Source organism: Excalfactoria chinensis, chromosome 30 (assembly GCF_039878825.1).
Source record: "Excalfactoria chinensis isolate bCotChi1 chromosome 30, bCotChi1.hap2, whole genome shotgun sequence".
NCBI classification, from domain to species: domain Eukaryota; kingdom Metazoa; phylum Chordata; class Aves; order Galliformes; family Phasianidae; genus Excalfactoria; species Excalfactoria chinensis.
Genome location: NC_092854.1, coordinates 78,765 through 99,746, shown reverse-complemented (window position 1 = coordinate 99,746; position 20,982 = coordinate 78,765). Strand labels below are relative to the sequence as shown.

General features: G+C 49.2%; 1 protein-coding gene across 1 annotated transcript; it reads right to left on the bottom strand.

Annotated features, from left to right (window-relative positions):
* Positions 1-238: 238 nt before the first annotated feature.
* On the bottom strand, positions 239-1,536 carry LOC140263395 (olfactory receptor 14J1-like). Its single transcript, XM_072358271.1, has 2 exons — positions 1,509-1,536; positions 239-1,197 (listed from the first exon to the last, which is right to left on the bottom strand). The coding sequence occupies exons 1-2, from the start codon at positions 1,534-1,536 to the stop codon at positions 239-241; spliced, it is 987 nt and encodes a 328-aa protein (XP_072214372.1).
* Between the last annotated feature and the right edge of the window lie 19,446 nt (positions 1,537-20,982).

The following is a 20,982-nucleotide window of genomic DNA, read 5'->3' as shown; positions in this document are numbered from 1 at the left end:
TAAAGCTTTTTATTTATCTCTTGTCCTGTTCAGAGAATCTGGTTCCATGTTTACATGGGTTCCTGGAGTGAGGAAATGGAAATTAGGTAGGAAAGAATTAGTGAAATAAATTGCTTTTAATAATAAACTTTTAAAATAAACTTTTCTTGCAGATTACTGTATCACAAACAATCAAAAATATGATCAAACCTAAACATAAAAAACAATCACTGGGAATTCTGTGAAGAAGATGAGCACTTTATTGAAGCTGGATTAGTGCGTACAGCAACACCTTCCTGAGAGCATGTTTGATCTCCCTGTTCCTCATGCTGTAGATAATAGGGTTCAGTGTTGGAGGAACCACTGAGTACAGAAGAGCCACAGTCAGGTCCAGGAGTGGAAAGGAAATGGAGGGGGGCTTCAGGTGGGCAAAAAATGCAGTGCTGAGAAACAGGGAGACCACAGCCAAGTGAGGGAAACATGTGGAGAAGGCTTTGTGCCGTCCCTTCTCTGAGGGCATCTTCAGCACGGCCATGAAGATCTGCACATAGGACACAACTATGAAAACAAAGCAGCCAAAGACTAAACTGATAGTAAAAATGAGAAACGCAACTTCCCTGAGATTTGATTCTGAGCAGGAGAGCTTGAGGATCTGGGGGATTTCACAGAAAAACTGGTTGACAGCATTGCCTTGGCAGAGAGGCAGTGAAAACGTACTGGCAGTGTGAAGCAGGGAATTGAGAAGCCCAGCGCCCCAGGCAGCTGCTGCCATGGTGGCACAAGCTCTGCTGTCCATCAAGGTCCCGTAGTGCAGGGGCTTGCAGATGGCAACGTAGCGGTCATAGGACATGATGGTGAGAAGGGAAAGCTCTGATGAGAAGAAGAAGACAAAGAAAAAGAGCTGTGCAGCACATCCTGCGTAGGAGATGGCCCTGGTGTCCCAGAGGGCGTTGGCCATGGCTTTGGGGAGTGTGGTGGAGATGCAGCCCAGGTCGAGGAGGGCCAGGTTGAGCAGGAAGAAGTACATGGGGGTGTGCAGGCGGCGGTCGCAGGCTACGGCTGTGCTGATGAGGCCGTTGCCCAGGAGGGCAGCCAGGTAGATGCCCAGCAAGAGCCAGAAGTGCAGGAGCTGCAGCTGCCGCGTGTCTGCCAACGGCAGCAGGAGGAACTCGCTGATGGAGCTGCTGTTGGGCATCTGCTGTTCCTGGGCTTGGAGTCCTGTTCAGAGTGCAGAAGATAATGACAGGTTCAAAGCATTCTCAGAGACACTCCTTCTGCTCTACTATGAAATGTTTTCAATCTCCTATGACAATGTTCATTTAGCACCCCAGCTTTATTTAATTTCATGATGTTCAGCATTCGATAAGCAGAAGAAGCATATGAAGCTGTAACCTTCCAATGATCTTACAGTCTTATTCCATCTCCGTGGTTATTTTAATCTGTTTCTTGTCTCATAACTTTACCCATACAGCTCTTATAGCCCCCAAACCCAACCTCTGTGCCTTTCAGTATTTATAAGATAAACCCACCTGTTTGCAAGTTAAGTGCATTATTCATGTCTAGATGAATGTATAATAATTTCAACTAATTCCACCCTCTGAGTGAGGAGAAGCTGAAGCACAGCACATGTGACTGTTCTCAAAATAAACAGCAGACTAAAGAAAATTTCAGGAATCTCAGCTGTGTCCAGATGAGGCAGTCCATTTTAGATTTACGCCTCCAATCCTTCTTGCCTTCCCTAAGAACAGGAGATGGAAAGTCCCTGTCTAGGCTAAGCTGTCCTCTTGCAAAGAACTCTTAGAAACATTCAGTTGTGCAGTGGAGCTGAGATCCCCTGCCCCAGGCAGCAGCTGTGGCAGCACAAGCCCTGCCGGGGGGCTCCTTCCCTCCACACGTCTCCCCGCAGCGCCCTGGGCAGCTTCCTGGGCAGGCTGAGTGCTGAGCCTGGCAGGCGGCAGAGTCCCATAGCCGGCACACAGCCCCTGGGGCACAGCAGGGACCCTGCTCTGCAGGACAGACCTGGGCACCCGCCTGCAGCCCCAGCTGCACAGCCTGCAGCCGTGCTGGGACACGCAGCCCTCAGGGCTGTGCTCTGATGCTTCAGCATGGAAGCCCTCAGCTGGAGCAGAAGGCTTTTTCCACAGTAAAGAAACATGCAGTGCCTGCAGCCAGATCTGCTATGGGATGTCCCAGTTATAGTTAACCCTCTATGAACAGCAGCTATATGGCCTGAAGTGAGGCTCACCGTGCCATTGCCTGTGAGCAATTCTCCTACAGCGTGCTCTCAGCCTGCTCACACCTCACACATCCTGGAAGCTCTCTCGCCTTTCTCTCTTCTCATTCTGTCATCAGCAGGCTGTGCTGTGCACAAGAGATGATCCTGGGCACAGCTGTCTCTCTGCAGCTTTGCCTTCTTTTATGATCTCCCTGTATCCCAGGAGCCCAGCCCAGCTCAGCACACCAGAGGATTTGAGTTTCTCTTCCTCACTGCTTCCTCTGGGGCTCCAAGGCTCCCTGATCCTGATAGACAGCAGGGTCATCTCTGGAAAAGGCATTTGGATGTCAGTTAATTTTTTTGAACAGTTGGCACAGACTGATTCCAGAAGCATGGATTGGAGTTGCAGAATCAAAATCTATAACCTGGAGTTAAGTTATCAAGCAGGAATGCATGTATTCGGTGCAGGGTGAAAAGGGATCACTCCTATCTTGCACGCCAGCAAGCAGAAGTGTTACATATTTAATAGTCAAGCCAATACGTATTCAACATATTTCCTGGAACTCATCTACATATTCCTTATTTTCCAGGTACTCATTTACATTCTGCCCCTCTGTCCAGCATTTGAGCTGTTTGTAGCGGGGTTCTCCCTGTAGTGGTCATGGGGATGAAATCAGACATCTTCCGTGCAAAGGCTCAGTGTCTTCCACTCTGTCCTTTTTACCCCATCATGTTTGATAGAAGTAGTCTGCTTCTGGCCGCCTTCTTTCATTTAGTATGCAGGATGCTTTTTCTTTATCATAACTGTACATCCTACTTCATTGTGGGCCCACATACCTAACTTCTAACTTTGAGTTTAACTCTTTTACTATATCAGGCTGTTTTAACAGATCATGTTTGCCTAGCAGAAGTGCAAATGCCTGACCTGGATAGATCTGCTCCTGGCCCTTAATAATTAAGACACACAGACAAGGACAGGGACTCTCTGACTTCCCCTTGGTAGGTCTGTCATTCAGCTGGGCAGACAATGTAGGTGTCTCATCTCCAGATGTAAAACCCTGGGGTTGAAAGGAGATTCACTTCCCCATGGACCCATGGGAGATGGGACTAATCATGGCTCAAAGTAGATGAGCAGGAGTTGCCTGCATGCGTGAGCCTCTGGTCTGAATCCGAGGCCTTTCTTAAGATGGAAGTGACTTGCTCAAAAACAGACATTCGATGAGCACAAGGTGCCTGTGGTGCTCATAGATGTGCACAGCAGTGCCTGCAAGCTGTAGTAGACAACATCTGGGAAAGCCACCTCCTTCCTGAGCATCAGCTAGGGGCCAGACGGGGCATGGGAGTATTCTTGGCCATCCTAAATGACATCAGATGTTCGAGTAATGGGCACCTGAGAGTGCAGCGTTATTCAGCTGACCAAATGGATGAGCTCATGAGAAGAAGAGACAGATCTTTCTCTGTTCCCCATCTATTGCAAATCCCAGAGCTTAAGGCATTCCACCGCTGTGACACACCTACATTCTCTCAGTGATGACACCTTCATTTGTTCTGGGCTCTCATTGGAATGGAAGATATCTGGGGTCTCCAGCACACCCCCAGTCAGCTTTCATGTGCAGCTGAGGACCTACATGAAAGCCATGCCCTGATAGTGTCAGTGCTTGATGAACAACTGTGAGCCCCACAGGGGGTCTCGTACCAGTGTGCCACCTTCTGAACAGAATCACAGAATCACAGAATCACAGAATCACATAATTATAGGGGTTGGAAGGGACCTCTAGAGATCATCAAGTCCAACCCCCTGCCAAAGCAGGCTCCCTACACCACGTCGCACAGGTAGGCGTCCAGGCGGGTCTTGAAACTCTCCAGAGAAGGAGACTCCACCACCTCCCTGGGCAGCCTGTTCCAGTGCTCCGTCACCCTCACTGTAAAGAAGTTCTTGCGCACATTCGTGCAGAACTTCCTATGCTGAAGTTTCAGCCCATTTCCCCTAGTCCTGTCCCCACGCACTACTGAAAACAGACCAGCCTCGCCACTATGGCTCCCACACTTCAGGTATTTATAAACCTGAATCAAATCTTCTCTCAGCCTTCTTTTCTCAAGGCTAAACAGACCCAGTTCCCTAAGTCTCTTCTCATAGGGGAGATGCTCCAGGCCCTTCACCATCTTTGTGGCCCTCCACTGGATTCTTTCCAAGAGATCCCTGTCTTTTTTGTACTGGGGAGCCCAGACCTGGACACAGTATTCCAGATGAGGCCTCACCAGGGCAGAGTAGAGGGGGAGGATCACCTCCCTCGACCTGCTGGCCACGCTCTTTTTAATGCACCCCAGAATGCCATTGGCCTTTTATGGCTACGAGGGCACACTGCTGGCTCATGGCCAACCTTTTGTCCTCCAGGATGCCCAGGTCCCTCTCAGCAGAGCTCCTCTCCAGCAGGTCTTCCCCCAGCCTGTACTGGTGTATGCAATTCTACCTCCCTAGATGCAAGACTCTACACTTGCTTTTGTTAAACCTCATCCGGTTTCTTACTGCCCAGCTCTCCAGCCTGTCGAGGTCTCTCTGAATGGCAGCACAGCCTTCAGGCGTTTCAGCCAATCCTCCCAGCTTCGTGTCATCAGCAAACTTGCTGAGGGTGGTCACTATCCCCTCATCAAGGTCGTTGATGAAGATGTTGAACAAGACTGGACCCAGCACAGACCCCTGGGGGACACCACTAGAATCTTTTAACCTGTTGAGGTAATCTGGTTCCCTGCTTACATGAGCTCTTGGAGTAAGGAAATAGAAAATAAATAGGAACGAAGTGAAATAAATTTTTATTTGTAAGTTCAATAATATTTCTTTGCGGGTTGCTATATCAAACACAGTCAAACAATCAAAGATGCATAAAACATAAAGAACCATCACTGGGAACCGTGTAAGGAAGATGTACACTTTCTTAAAGCTGCAATAGTGCGTACTGCAACACCTTGCTGAGAGCATGCTTGATCTCCCTGTTCCTCATGCTGTAGATAATAGGGTTCAGTGTTGGAGGCACCACTGAATACAGAAGTGCCACCATCAGGTCCATAAATGGGGAAGAGAGAGAGGGGGGCTTCAGGTGGGCAAAAAATGCAGTGCTGACAAATAGAGAGACCACGGCCAGGTGAGGGAGGCACGTGGAGAAGGCTTTGTGTTGTCCCTGCTCTGAGGGCATCCTCAGCACGGCAAGGAAGATCTGCACATAGGACACAACTATGAAAACAAAGCAGCCAAAGACCAAACTGGCACTAAAAATGAGAAGCACAACTTCCCTGAGGTAGGAGCCTGAGCAGGAGAGCTTGAGGATCTGGGGGACTTCACAGAAAAACTGGTTGACAACATTGCCTTGGCAGAGAGGCAATGAAAACGTACTGGCAGTGTGCAGTAGGGAATTGAGAACCCCAGAGCCCCAGGCAGCTGCTGCCATGGTGGCACAAGCTCTGCTGTCCATCAAGGTCCCGTAGTGCAGGGGCTTGCAGATGGCAACGTAGCGGTCATAGGACATGATGGTGAGAAGGTAAAATTCTGCTGAGAGTAATAAGAAAAAGCAAAACACCTGTGCAGCACATCCTGCGTAGGAGATGGCCCTGGTGTCCCAGAGGGCGTTGGCCATGGCTTTGGGGAGTGTGGTGGAGATGCAGCCCAGGTCGAGGAGGGCCAGGTTGAGCAGGAAGAAGTACATGGGGGTGTGCAGGCGGCGGTCGCAGGCTACGGCTGTGCTGATGAGGCCGTTGCCCAGGAGGGCAGCCAGGTAGATGCCCAGCAAGAGCCAGAAGTGCAGGAGCTGCAGCTGCCGCGTGTCTGCCAACGGCAGCAGGAGGAACTCACTGATGGAGCTGCTGTTCGGCATCTGCTGTTCCTGGGCTTGGAGTCCTGCTCAGAGTGCAGAAGATAATGACAGGTCCAAATCAATCTCAGAGACAGTCCTGCTATACTATAAAGGTTCTCCTTTCCCTTTGGAAAATGTTCATTTAAATCCAGAATTTGAATTTACTTTTCATGAGATTCACCATATAGAAGGTTAGTGTGCTCTTCCTTTCTTCTCATTTCCTAATCACATTTCAGCCTCCTGGATATTTTCCTCTTTACTCCAGCTGCTCTTCGAGGCCCCAGATCCAGCTTCTGTGCACTTCAAATTGTCTTAGACAAATCAGACAGTTTGCAGGACAAATCATCTATTAATGTCTGCAGAAAGCAATGATAAGTTAAAGTGACTTTATCCTTTTAGGAAGGAGAGGCTGAAAGCACATTCTGTGTGACTGCTCAAAAAACAAAACAAAACAAAACAAAAACAACAAAAAACAAACAAACAAACAAACAAAAACAAAACAAAAAAACAAAACAAAACGATGGATTGAAGAAATATTTGGGAGTCTCAGAGCTGTGCTCAAAATTGACAGCCTTTTAGATTTCTGCCGCCCATCCTTCCTGCCTCACCTCAGAAAAGGAAATGGAAAATCCCTGCCTTGGCTCTCCTCTTGCAAAGTACCCTCACAGACATCCTGCTGTGCAGTGGAGCTGTGATCCCCCTGCCCCAGGCAGCAGCTGTGGCAGCACAAGCCCCTCTACCGGGGGGCTCCTTCCCCCCACACGTCTCCCCGCAGCACCCTGGACAGCTCCCCGGGCAGGCTGAGTGCTGAGCCTGGCAGGCGGCAGAGTCCCATAGGCGGCACACAGCCCCTGGGGCACAGCAGGGACCCTGCTCTGCAGGACAGCCCTGGGCACCTGCCTGCAGCCCCGGCTACACAGCCTGCAGCCATGCTGGGACATGCAACCCTCAGGGCTGTGCTCTGATGCTGCAGCATGGAGCTGCTCCTCAGCTGGAGCAGAAGGCTTTTTCCGCAATAAACAAACATGCAGTGCCTGCAGCCACATCTGCTATGGGATGTCCCAGATTAAGTTAACCCTCTATGAAATGCAGCTGCACCGTCTGCAGCGAAACTTACCTTGTCATGGTCTGTGGGCAATGCTCCTGCAGTGAGCTCACAGCCTGCTCACACCGTTCACATCCTGCATGCTCTCTCCCCTTTCTCTCCTCTCCTTCCTTTAACTGCAGGCTGTGCTGTGCACTAGAGCTGCTCCTGGGCACAGCTGTCTCTCTGCAGCCCTGCCCATTTTTAAGAGCTCCCTGTGTCCCAGGAGCCCGGCCCAGCTCAGCAGAAGAATATGTCATGTTTATCCTCCCACTTGTCTCCCCTGAGATGTCCCTGGATCCTCATGGCAAACAGCTCCTGAAAGACAACAGCATCATGACAGTACATTAAAATCTGTTGAATTTAACACCAGATTTCTAGTGGTCAGTGACTAGTTCCAGACATGTGGAGAGTCCTACCACAGAATGTTTGCTGAAACACAAAGGGCACACATACCAGGACAGGATATCATAGTATCATAGAATCACCATGGTTGGAAAAGACCTAAAAGATTTTCCAGTCCAACTGTTCACCTATCACTAATAGCTCCCACTAATCCATGTCCCTCAATACAACATCCAGTCATTCCTTGAACACCTCCATGGTCAGTGACTACACCAATCCCATGGGCAGTCCGTTCCAGGTCCCAAAATGCAGGACGTAGCCTTTGGTCTTGTTGAACCTCATCCCATTGACTTCAGCCCAGCTCTCCAGCCTGTCCAGATCCCTCTGTAGGGCCTTCCCTTTCTTCATAGGGGAGATGCTCCAGTCCCTTCACTACCTTTGTGGCCCTCTGCTGGGGTGTTTCCAAGAGGTCCCTGTCTTTTTTTTTACTGGGGAGCCCAGAACTGGACACTGTTCTCCAAATGATGCCTTACCAGGGCAGAGTAAAGGGGTAGGATCACCTCCCTCGACCTGCTAGACATTCTCTTTTTCATGCACCCCAGAATGCCATTGGCCTCTTTGGCCATGAGGGCACACTGCTGGCTCATGGCCAACCTGTTGTCCTCCAGGATGCCCAGGTCCCTCTCAGCAGAGCTCATCTCCAGCAGCTCATCCCCCAACCAGTCCTGGTGCATGCAATTATTTCTTCCTAGGTGCAAGACTCTACACTTGCTTTTGTTAAACCTCATCTGGTTTCATACCGCCTGGCTCTCCAGCCTGTCCAGGTCTCGCTGAATGGCAGCACAGCCTTCAGGCGTGTCAGCCAATCCTCCCAACTTTGTGTCATCAGCAAACTAGATGTTGGTGGCCACTATTCCCTCATCAAGGTCACTGATAAAGATGTTGAACAAGACTGGACCCAGCCCTGACCCCAGAGGTACACCACTACTTACAGGTCACCAACCAGATTCTGCGCCGCCAGCGACGATCCTCTGTGCTCTGCCAGTCAACCAGTTCTCAACCCACCTCACTGTCCACTCATCTATCCCACATTCCTCAGCTTTGTTATAAGAATGTCATATGAGACAGTATCAAATGCCTTGCTGAAATTAAGGTAGGCTACATCCACCGCTCTCGCCTCATCGACCAAGCAAGTGAAAAAGTCATAGAAGGCTGTCAGGTTGTTTGATCATGACCTCCTCTTGGTGGACACATGCTGACTACTCCTGATATCCTCCTTTTCTTCCAGCTGTCTGGAGATGGCTTCCAGCACAAGCTGTTCCATCACCTTTCCAGGGACTGAGGTGAGGCGGCCTAGCCTGTAATCACCCAGATCTTCCTTCTTGCCCTTTTTGAAGACCGGAGTGACACTGGCTATCCTCCAGTCTTCAGGCACCTCCCATTCTCCAAGACCTCTCAAAAATGATAGAGAGCGGTTCAGAAAACACCTCTGCCAGCTCCCTCAGCACTCATGGATTCATCCCATCAGATCCCATGGCTTTATGAACATTGGTGTGGCCTAGGCGCTCACGGACCACCTCATCCCTGACAAAAGGCAAGCCTTCCATTCCCCAGACCCTCTCACTGGGTCTGGGATTCCTAAGGGAGAGCTTTTTCACTGAAGACAGAAGCAAAGAATGCCTTCAGTATCTCCAGCGTCTCAGCATCCCTCATTACCAGAATACCCCCCTCACTTAGTAGTGGTCCCACAGTCTCCCTAGTCTTCCTTCTCTTCATAACATACTTTATAAATAAATAAATAAATAAATAAATAAATAAATAAATCTTTTTTATTTTTCTTTTTTAATGAGTGTCAACCAATTTATGTAATACTATGTTCTGCTTGCAAGGAACTGTGTGAGAGATGTGGGCCAATCTGTGCTGGTTCTGGTGTTTATAACTGAATAATACAGACCCTTAATGGAAAAGTTATATGGTAGTAAGGGTGTATATGGATCTAAAAAACAGTATTGTTTGACAAACTGTTTTGATGGTATAAGAAAGTGTAATTGTTGATGGCATATGGAAGTGTACTTGAGGGTATCTGGAAGTGTAAATGAGGGTACAAATAGTGGAATAGTTTACAGAGGAAAAAGAAGTTAAAGGGAAAGTGAGTTTATCTGCACTGACATGTGAGCAACACCCCGCACCACTCCTCTGTGAGAAGAGCAGAGCAGAGAAGAGCAGAGAAGAGTCACAGACCCCATGTATCATGTAGTGTTATTCTGCTTACCAAATGGAGGAGGTCACAACAGAAGAGGCAGGCCTTCCTCTCTGCTCCATCTGTGGCATACTCTGGAGTTCAAGGCATTGCAAAGCTATGGCACATGTACGGTCTTTCACTGATGACACCTTAATTTGCTCTGGGCTCTCATTTCAATTGCAACTGAATAACTCTGGGGTCATGCCCATTGACAGGAAGCTGGTAAATGTTGTCTCCTTGTAAGGAAGAGCAAGAATGATGACATGGGCAATTATGGACCTGTCAGTCTCACTCCAGTGCCTGGTAAAATTATGGAGGCAATGGTGGTGGGAGTTATGGAAAAACAGCTGAAAGACAATTCTGTCATTGGTCGCAGCCAACACAAGTTCCTGAGGAAATGGTCCTGTTTAACTTCAGGTTCTTTTATGACACAGTTATCCATTTAGCTGACCAAGGTAATCCAGTTGAAAATGGATGAAATCCTTGAGGAATTCAGTAGAGCTTTTGATACTATTTCTCACAGCATCCTTCTAGACAGAATGTCCTGCATGCAGCTAGACAGAAACAGAACGTAGTGGGTGAGCAGTTGGCCAACAGGTCAGGCCCAAATGATTACAGTCAATGGGATCCATCGGGCAGGTAGATGGTCACTATCAGGGTTCCTTAGGGCTCCATTTTAGGGCCACTTCTCTTTCATGTTTTTGCAGATGACCTGCATGCAGGACTTGGAGTTGTTCTGAGCAAATTTGCTGATTGGAGGTGCTGTTGCATCCAGTGAGTCCTGGTAAACATCAAATTGAACATGAGTCAGCAGTGTGCCCAGGCACCCAGGAAGCTCAGCGGTCCATTGGAGTGCATCAAGGAAGGTATTACCAGGTCAGTGAGGGAAAGGTTTGTCCCTGTCTGCTCTGCACTGCTGCTGCCTCACCTGGAGCACTGGGTGCACTTCAGGGCACCACAGAACATAAAGGACGTTAAACCAAGGTAGGGTGTGCAAAGGAAGGCACTGGACCTGAGAGATCTGAAGTTCAGAGTTTCATCGGGATTGACTGCTTGTTCAGACTGGGCCCTTCTCACATCCCACAGCCTGCGATGAGACACGGGGCACAGATTGGACATGAACCTCACAGTGTCCCTGCAGCCCATGCAGAGCCTGGGATCTTCTGTCCCCATGTCTTTCATTTAACATCATACTGACCTCCAACCCACTGCCCCAGGAAGGATCCTTAGTCAGCATGAGGTTCTCTCTACCAAGGGTCTGGGGATCAGGACATGGCCTGTCTGCTTCATAAGACAAAGAAAGGGTTTCTAAGCATCTAGGCCACCATGCCTTTCATTGCCTGTAGTCATATCTTCCAATTATCTTCTCTAACGAGTCCCTTGGGAAGCTTGCTTGTTAATGTTCCTCAGTGGGCCCATTAATACTCCCAGAAACTTCACTGTTACTTCTGACTTTGTCTTGCTGAGCACTCTCTGCAAACTTCTCTCTGCACTGGAGGTTGATGGACTCAGCGTCAAATGCACCCTGGGGCTCATTATAATCTGAAGAGTCTCCTGTGCCTTGTGCCTTCCTGTTATCTTCTTCAAGTTTTCAGAACTTGTGCAGCAAAATGGAGGGGTACCTGGATAGATCTTAAAGAGGAAGAATCCAGCAGACATTTACTGTCTATTTATTTAGAGCTGGATATAAACAAGATTTAAAGCAGCACTGTGCAACTGGTATCAATCCAGGATGTCCCCAATGCGTTCTATTCTGTGTCGAAAAATGTTCTTCTCAACCCCCCCACCCCGTTTCTACTCACATTGGCCCATGGGACTTGCATCACTTTTCCTCACATCACTATTTCTTTTTTTTTAATTTTCTTTTTCTTTTTTCTTTTTTTTTTCTTTTTTTTTTTTTTTTCTTTTTTTTTTCCAACAAACAGTAGGAAAGGTGATGCAATTGAATGAACGGTAAAACACAGTGATCTACTGCATGCCATGTCCAAGCTGCTTCTATTGAGGTTTGACATTCACAGGGAATAACTGTACAAGAAATGAGTTAGACAGAGATAGGAAGGGATTGATGGAATCACAGTGAAGGACTTGACAACTTGTGATCTCAAGCGATGTGGGCCTGGCAAAGAGCAGGATCAGGACACTGAACTTTAGAAGAGCAGATTCAAGCTACTCAATGGACTGCTAGCCAAGATCCCCTGGCGTGCTGCCCTCAAAGACAAGGATGTTGAGGAGAGCTGGCTGCTCTTCAAGGATGCCCTCCTGGAAGCACAAGAGGTCTCCATTCCACTGAATAAGAAAGTGGGCTCCACTGAATAAGAAAGGTAGGAAACCGGCATGGCTCAGCAAGGACCTGCTGAGAGAACTGAGGGCGAAGAAAGGGGTGTACAAGCTCTGGAAACAAAGCTGTGTCACCTCAGAAGAATACAGGGATGCTGTCCAGACTTGCAGACGTTGGATCAGGGAGGCCAAGGCGCAGGCAGAACTGAACTTGGCAAGGGATGTGAAAAACAATAAGAAAGCCTTCTACAGGTACATTGGCCAGAAAAGACGGGCCAAAACAGGTGTACCTACTTTGGTAAATTTAAAAGGAGAACTGGCTTCAACAGATGAAGAGAAAGCTGAGGTGCTGAATGAGTTCTTCACCTCGGTCTTCACTGGTGGCCAGGATTCTAGTCTTTTTCATGTCCCTAAGCCCTGCATCCCCAAACCTTTATGTGGGGACAGTAAGGGCACAGTAAGGGCAGAGCAAGTCCAAGAGTGCCTCCTTAGACTGAATGTGTACAAGTCTATGGGGCCAGATGGCGTGCATCCCAGGGTCCTGAAGGAGCTGGCTGAGGTGGTTGCCGAGCCGCTCTCCATCATATTTGAGAAGTCGTGGCTGTCAGGTGAGGTCCCGGATGACTGGAGGAAAGGTCACGTCACTCCCATATACAAGAAGGTGAGCAGGGAGGACCCGGGGAACTACTGGCCGGTGAGTCTCACCTCCATGCCTGGGAAGATCATGGAATAGATCCTCCTGGACAACATGCTCAATCACATAAAGAATGAGCATGTGATCCGAGACAGCCAGCACAGCTTCACCAGGGGAAGGTCATGCTTAACTAATCCTGTGACCTTCTGTGATGGAATGACAGCTATGGTGGATGAAGGGAAGGCGACCGATGTCATTTACCTGGACCTGAGCAAGGCCTCTGACATGCCCCCCCACCACATCCTCATCTCCAAATTGGAGGGAAGTGGATTTGATGGGTGGACAACTCGATGGATTAGAAATAGGTTGAAAGGCTGCAGACAGAGGGTGGTGGTCAATGGCTCTATGTCCAGGTGGAGGCCGGTAACGAGCGGTGTCCCTCAAGGGTCTGTCTTGGGACCGGTGCTCTTTAGCATCTTTATTAATGACATCGATGAGGGAATGGAGTGCACCCTCAGCAAGTTTGCTGACAACACCAAGCTGAGTGGTGCAGTCGATACGGTGGAGGGAACGGATGCCATTCAGAGGGACCTTGACAGGCTGGAAAGCTGGGCTCAGGTGAACCTAATGAGGTTCAACACAACAAAGTGCAAGGTTTTGCACTTGGGCCGGAAGAACCTCAGGCACCTGCACAGGCTGGGAGCAGAAGTCCTTGAGAGCAGCTCGGCAGAGAAGGACCTGGGGGTCCTGATGGACGAGAGACTCAACATGAGCCAGCAGTGCGCTCTGGCAGCCCGGAAGGCAAATGGGATCCTGGGCTCCATCAGGAGAGTGGTGGTCAGCAGGGATAGGAAGGTGGTTGAACCTCTCTTCTTGACTCTTGTGAGGCCCCATCTGGAGTACTGTGTCCAGGTATGGAGCCCTCAGAACAAGAAAGATGTGGAACTGTTGGAAAGGGTCCAGAGGAGGGCCACGAAGATGATCAGGGGGCTGGAGCACCTCCCCTATGAGGACAGGCTGAAGGAGTTGGGTTTGTTCAGCCTGGAGAAGAGAAGGTTGCGGGGTGACCTCATTGCAGCCTTTCAATACCTGAAGGGAACTTACTCCCAGGAGGGGAGTAAACTCTTCGAAAGGGCTGATAATAGCAGGACAAGGGGAAATGGTTTTAAGTTGAAAGAGGGAAGATTTAGGTTGGATGTTGGGTGGAAGTTCTCTACTAGGAGAGTGGTGAGGTCCTGGAACAGGCTGCCCAGGAAGGTTGTGGATGCCCCGTCCTTGGAGGTGTTCAAGACCAGGTTGGACGGGGCCTTGGGCAACCTGATCTAGTAAAGGCGTATGTTTGGTGGCCCTGCCAGGCAGGGGGGTTGGAACTCCATGATCCTCGAGGTCCCTTCCAACCCGGGTCATTCTGTGATTCTGGGTTTTTTCAAGGCGTGTATATGTCCAGCCTCAATAGGCAGCTGTCCACCATACATCATTCCATACACTACAAGAGTCCCTCATTCACATCAAAACTATCAGTTGGTCCCTGTGTTACTGTCAAATTTTACATTTTCCAGATAATTATCAGGATAACGAATGGGTACAGCAGTAAATACTCCTCGTTAAAACATGGAAAAACTTTTGTGAGCATTAGTTCTATAGAGGTTATAATACTCTCCCACTTACATATACAATTTATTCACCTATCTGAGGAGAAGTTAAAGGTTAGTTAAAATAATAGTACAACATATATATATGCATATAGAAAAACTTGTCATGATTTCCTTCTAATTCTTTTCTTTTAAAGGTTTTTCTGTGGCAACAGTTCCCACGCCTCAGGGCTGGTGGATGCCTTTACCAGTGTGTATGAGTCCATCCTTTCTCGGCATCCTCACAGCTGTTTCAGTCATTAGAAGTACTTGGAACGGTCCTTCCCAGTCAGGCTGCAGCTTTGTCTCCTTCCCCGTCTGGATCAGGATCCAGTCCCCAGCTAGAAATAGGTGAACTACAGATTTCAAAGATGATGTTGGTGCTAATAGTCCTTGGATCCTGGTCAGTAGCAGTTACTGCATAAACTGCCTTACATTCTCCTGGTCTCACAAAACTGCAGCTGTCAGAACCCACTTTTGACCCCACAGGACCCACCAGGACCCCCATAGAAGTACGCAGGTCTCCCATAGGACCCATCAGGACCGCCTTAGGAGAACCCAGGACCCCCATAGGACCCATCAGGACCCTCCCAGGACCCCCATAGGACCCATCAGGACCGCCTTAGGAGAAAACAGGACCCCCATAGGACCCATCAGGACCCTCTTAGGACCCATAGAACCCACCAGGAACTTCTACATCTTCTAGGGGTTTGTCCTTCAGGTCTGACTGACCATCTGAAATGTGCAGCTCCAGTTGTTTCAAAGCAGTCAGGAGATACTGGTACTCCAGGTGTTCCGCAAAGGAAAGATACTGGGTTGACAATATTAGTTACAATTATTTCTACATCATCCTGCTCTGTCAGGATGGGCCTGGTATTTCAGGGATCTTTGGGGTGAGAGCCAATGTCCCCCTTTTGCCTCCAATACAGTAAACACTGTATGAGATATTTAAACTGGCATCCTTTGGCCCAATGTAGATTTACAGGCTTCTTGAATATTGAGCACCAGTGCAGCCACCACCCTCAGACACCCTGACCGTCCCTTACTCACTTCATCAAGCTGTTTGGAGCTTTACGACCAGTCCATGGCTGTGCATCCACAGTCAGCACCATCCTGTCATTCCTGGGAATGTATGGAGTTCCTTGGCAATGTGCGGCTCAGGGGTTTGTCAGATGGCTTCTTTTCTGGCGATCCTTAATGTTCAAAGTCCAGCTGTAATCTCCCAAATATGTCACTTGCTGTTGAGTTATTTGTGCTTACCGACAACCAAGAAACTCAGCAGACTCACAGACCATTGCACCGCTCTCTTTTGTTGCTGTGGCATCCACCTGCTGCATTTAAGTTCCACCCTGGGCTGGAGGATCCCAGGTCTCAGGCTCACAAGTTGACCAGTTCTCAACAATCATTAAGCTGTTCTCACAGCCCTGGGTAACACTGTGCTGGTTCACTGAGTCTCTTCTCCCCAGATTGGCCAAACCAGGCAGAAGAGACATGCTTCAAATCCAGAAGGTAAACTCCACCTGTTCATTCCTTAACTGGGTTAATGAGGTGCATGGATTTGCCACCACTGAGTGTATCCACTCAACAATTCCATTACTTGCCCTCAAGTCTTGTACCAAACAATTGCACTTGCGATCTAGCAATAGGTTGCAGAATATACTAGCAATAGGTTTCAGGCACTGGAAATCAATGAGGATGCGAGTGGAGAGAGGATGGAGGACCTGCCTAAAAGTTTAGATTGTTGCCGCTGTATTTATTTCCTTTTTCCCTGTCTTCTTCTCCTTCTGGGCCAGCGACCTGCGGGCCGACTGCCCCCCTGTCATGGGTGCAGGTAGATTTTAGGGTAACCTATGACATGCAGTTTGAGTCAGGAGAATTCACAAATCAGTGGGGTCAATGGGAGACAATGGGAGTCAATGAGGGTCAATGGGAGTCAATCGAGGTCAATGGGAGTCAATGGGGGACAATGGGAGTCAATTAGAGTCAATGAGGGTCAATGGGAGTAAATGGGGGTCAATGGGAGTCAATGGGGGTCAGTGGGAATCAATGGGGGTCAATGGGGGTCAATGGGAGTCAATGGGGTTCAATGGGAGTCAATGGGAGTCAATGGGGGTCAATGGGAGTCAGTGGGAGTCAATGAGAGTCAATGGGAGTCAATGGGAGTCAATGGGGGTCAATGGGAGTCAATGGGAATCAATTGGGTTCAATGGGGGTCAATGGGAGTCAATGGGGGTCAATGGGAGTCAATGGGGGTCAATGGGAGTCAATGGGGGTCAATGGGGGTCAATCCTCGTCAATGGGAGTCAATGGGAGTCATTGGGAGTCAATGAGAGTCAATTGGGGTCAATGGAGGTCAATTGGGGTCAATAGGGGTCAATTGGAGTCAATGGGGGTCAATGGGACTCAATGGGAGTCAATGGGAGTCAATGGAGGTCAATGGGAGTCAATGAAGGTCAATGGGAGTCAATGGGAGTCAGTGGGAGTCAATGGAGGTCAATGGGGATCAATGGGAGTCAATGGGAGTTAATGGGGGTCAATGGGAGTCAATGGGAGTCAATGGGAGTCAATGGGAGTCAATGGAAGTCAATGCGGTCAATGGGAGTCAATGGGAGTCAACGGGGGTCAATGGGAGTCAATGGGAGTCAATGGGAGTCAATGGGGGTCAATGGGGGTCAATGGGAGTCAATGGGGGTCATTGGGGGTCAGTGGGAGTCAATGGGAGTCAATGAGAGTCAATGGGGGTCGATGGGAGTCAATGGGGGTCAATGGGAGTCAATGGGAGTCAATGTGAGTCAATAGGGGTCAATGGGAGTCTATCGAGGTCAATGAGAGTCAATGGGAATCAATGGGAGTCAGTGAGGGTCAGTGGGAGTCAATGGGAGTCAATGAAGGTCAATGGGGGTCAATGGGAGTCATTGGGAGTCAGTGGGGGTCAATGGGAGTCAATGGGAGTCAATGGGAGTCAATGGAGGTCAATGGGAGTCAATGAAGGTCAATGGGAGTCAATGGGAGTCAATGGGAGTCAATGGGAGTCAATGGAGGTCAATGGGAGTCAATGGAGGTCAATGGGAGTCAATGGGAGTCAATGAGAATCAATGAAGGTCAATGGGAGTCAATGAGGGTCAATGGGAGTCACTGGGAGGCAATGGGAGTAAAAGGGGGTCAATGGGAGTCATTGGGGGTCAATGGGGGTCAATGGGGGTCCATGGGGGTCAATTAGAGTCAATGGGAGTCAATAAGAGTCAATGGGGGTCAATGTGAGTCAATTGGGGTCAATGGAGGTCAATGGGGGTCAATGGGAATCAATGGGAGTCAATGGGGGTCAATGGAAGTCAATGGGGGTCAATGGGGATCAATGGAAGTCAATGGGAGTTAATGGGGGTCAATGGGAGACAATGGGGGTCAATGGGTATCAATGGGAGTCAATCGAGGTCAATGGGAGTCAATGAAAGTCAATGGAATTCTATGGGGTCAATGAGAGTCAATGGGAGTCAATGGGGGTCAATGGGAGTCAATGGGAGTCAATGGGGTCAATGGGAGTCAATGGGGGTCTATGGGAGTCAGTGGAGGCAATGGGAATCAATGGGGGCCAATGGGGGACAATGGGAGTCAATGGGAGACATTGGGGGTGAATGCGGGTCATTGGGAGTCAATGAGGGTCAATGGGAGTCAATGGAGTCAATGGGAGTCAATGGGAGTCAATGGAGGTCAATGGGAGTCAATGGGGGTCAATGGGAGTCAGTGGGAGACAATGGGAGTCAATGGGAGTCTATGGGGATCAATGGGAGTCAATACAAATCAATGGGAGTCAATGCGAGTCAATGGGAGTCAATGGAAGTCAAAGGGGTTAATGGGGTTCAGTGGGAGTCAATGGGGGTCAATGGGAGTCAATGGGAATCAATGGGGGTCAATGGGAGTCAATGGGAGACATTGGGGGTGAATGCGGGTCATTGGGAGTCAATTGGAGTCAATGGGAGTCAATGGGGGTCAATGGGAGTCAATGGGAGTCAATGGGAATCAATGGGGGTCAATGGGAGTCAATGGGAGTCAATGGGGGTCAATGGGAGTCAATGGGAGTCAATGGGAATCAATGGGGGTCAATGGGAATCAATGGGAGTCAAGGGGGTTCAATGGGAGGCAATAAGAGTCAAGGGGAGTCAATGGGAGTCAATGGGAGTCAATGGGAGTCAATGGGAGTCAATGGGGGTCAATTAGAGTCAATTGGTTTCAATGGAGGTCAATTGGGGTCAATGGGAGTCAATGGGAGCTAATGGGATTCAATGGGAGTCAATGGGGGTCAATGGGAATCAATGGGAGTCAATCGTGGTCAGTGGGAGTCAATGGGAGTCAATGGGAGTTAATGGGGGTCAATTAGAGTCAATTGGTTTCAATGGAGGTCAATTGGGGTCAATGGGAGTCAATGGGAGTGAATGGGGGTCAATGGAGGTCAATGGAGGTCAATGGGGATCAATGGGAGTCAATGGGAGTTAATGGGGTTCAATGGGAGTCAATGGGGGTAAATGGGAATCAATGGGAGTCAATCGTGACCAGTGGGAATCAATGGGAGTCAATGGGAGTTAATGGGAGTCAATGGGAGTCAATGGGGGTCAATGGAAGTCAATGGGATCATTGGGAGTCAATGGGAGTCAATGGGAGTTAATGGGAGTCAATGGGAGTCAATGGGAGTCAATGGGGGTCAATGGGAGTCAATGGGGGTCAATCCTCGTCAATGGGAGTCAATGGGAGTCATTGGGAGTCAATGAGAGTCAATTGGGGTCAATGGAGGTCAATTGGGGTCAATAGGGGTCAATTGGAGTCAATGGGGGTCAATGGGACTCAATGGGAGTCAATGGGAGTCAATGGAGGTCAATGGGAGTCAATGAAGGTCAATGGGAGTCAATGGGAGTCAATGGGAGTCAATGGAGGTCAATGGGGATCAATGGGAGTCAATGGGAGTTAATGGGGGTCAATGGGAGTCAATGGGAGTCAATGGGAGTCAATGGGAGTCAATGGAAGTCAATGGGGTCAATGGGAGTCAATGGGAGTCAATGGGGGTCAATGGGAGTCAATGGGAGTCAATGGGAGTCAATGGGGGTCAATGGGGGTCAATGGGAGTCAATGGGGGTCAATAGGGGTCAATGGGAGTCTATCGGGGTCAATGGGAGTCAATGGGAGTCAATGGGGGTAAATCCTGGTCAATGGGAGTCAATGGGAGTCATTGGAAGTCATTGGGAGTCAATGGGAGTCAGTGGGGGTCAATGGGAGTCAATGGGGTCAATGGGAGTCAATGGGGGTCAATGGGAATCAATGGGAGTCAATGGGGGTCAATGGTAGTCAATGGGGGTCAATGAGGGTCAGTGGGAGTCAATGGGAGTCAATGAGAGTCAATGGGGGTCAATGGGAGTCAATGGGAGTCAGTGGGGGTCAATGGGAGTCAATGGAAGTCAATGGGAGTCAATGGAAATCAATGGGAGTCAATGGGAGTCAATCGAGGTCAATGGGAGTCAATGAGAGTCAATGGGAGTCAATGGGGGTCAATGGGGGTCAATGGGAGTCAATGGGAATCAATGGGAGTCAATGGAGATCAAAGGGGGTCAATGGGGATCAGTGGGAGTCAATGGGAGTTAATGGTAGTCAATGGGAGTCAAAGGGGGTCAATGGGAGTCAATGGGAGTCAATCGAGGTCAATGGGAGTCAATGAGAGTCAATGGGAGTCAATGGGGGTCAATGGGAGTCAATGGGGGTCAATGGGAGTCAATGGGAGTCAATGGGGTCAATTGGAGTTAATGGGAGCCAATGGGAGTCAATGGGGTTCAATGGGAGTCAATGGGAGACAATGGGGGTCAATGGGAGTCAATGGGGGTCAATGGGAGTCTATGGGGGTCAATGGGAGTCAATGGGAATCAATGGGAGTCAATGGGAGTCACTGGGAGTCAATGGGGGTCAAAGGGGGTCAATGGGGTTCAGTGGGAGTCAATGGGGGTCAATGGGAGTCAATGGGAGTCAATGGGGGTCAATCCTCGTCAATGGGAGTCAATGGGAGTCATTGGGAGTCAATGAGAGTCAATTGGGGTCAATGGAGGTCAATTGGGGTCAATAGAGGTCAATTGGAGTCAATGGGGGTCAATGGGACTCAATGGGAGTCAATGGGAGTCAATGGAGGTCAATGGGAGTCAATGAAGGTCAATGGGAGTCAATGGGAGTCAATGGGAGTCAATGGAGGTCAATGGGGATCAATGGGAGTCAATGGGAGTTAATGGGGGTCAATGGGAGTCAATGGGAGTCAATAGGAGTCAATGGGAGTCAATGGAAGTCAATGGGGTCAATGGGAGTCAATGGGAGTCAATGGGGGTCAATGGGAGTCAATGGGAGTCAATGGGAGTCAATGGGGGTCAATGGGAGTCAATGGGAGTTAATGGGAGTCAATGGGAGTCAATGGGAGTCAATGGGGGTCAATGGGAGTCAATGGGGGTCAATCCTCGTCAATGGGAGTCAATGGGAGTCATTGGGAGTCAATGAGAGTCAATTGGGGTCAATGGAGGTCAATTGGGGTCAATAGGGGTCAATTGGAGTCAATGGGGGTCAATGGGACTCAATGGGAGTCAATGGGAGTCAATGGAGGTCAATGGGAGTCAATGAAGGTCAATGGGAGTCAATGGGAGTCAATGGGAGTCAATGGAGGTCAATGGGGATCAATGGGAGTCAATGGGAGTTAATGGGGGTCAATGGG

Excerpts from the sequence above, each read along its gene's own strand:
- LOC140263395 (XM_072358271.1), bottom strand. The coding sequence starts at position 1,536 with ATGAATAATGCACTTAACTTGCAAACAG. Across the intron at positions 1,198-1,508 it reads TGCACTTAACTTGCAAACAG|GACTCCAAGCCCAGGAACAG; the intron begins GTGGGTTTATCT and ends CACTCTGAACAG.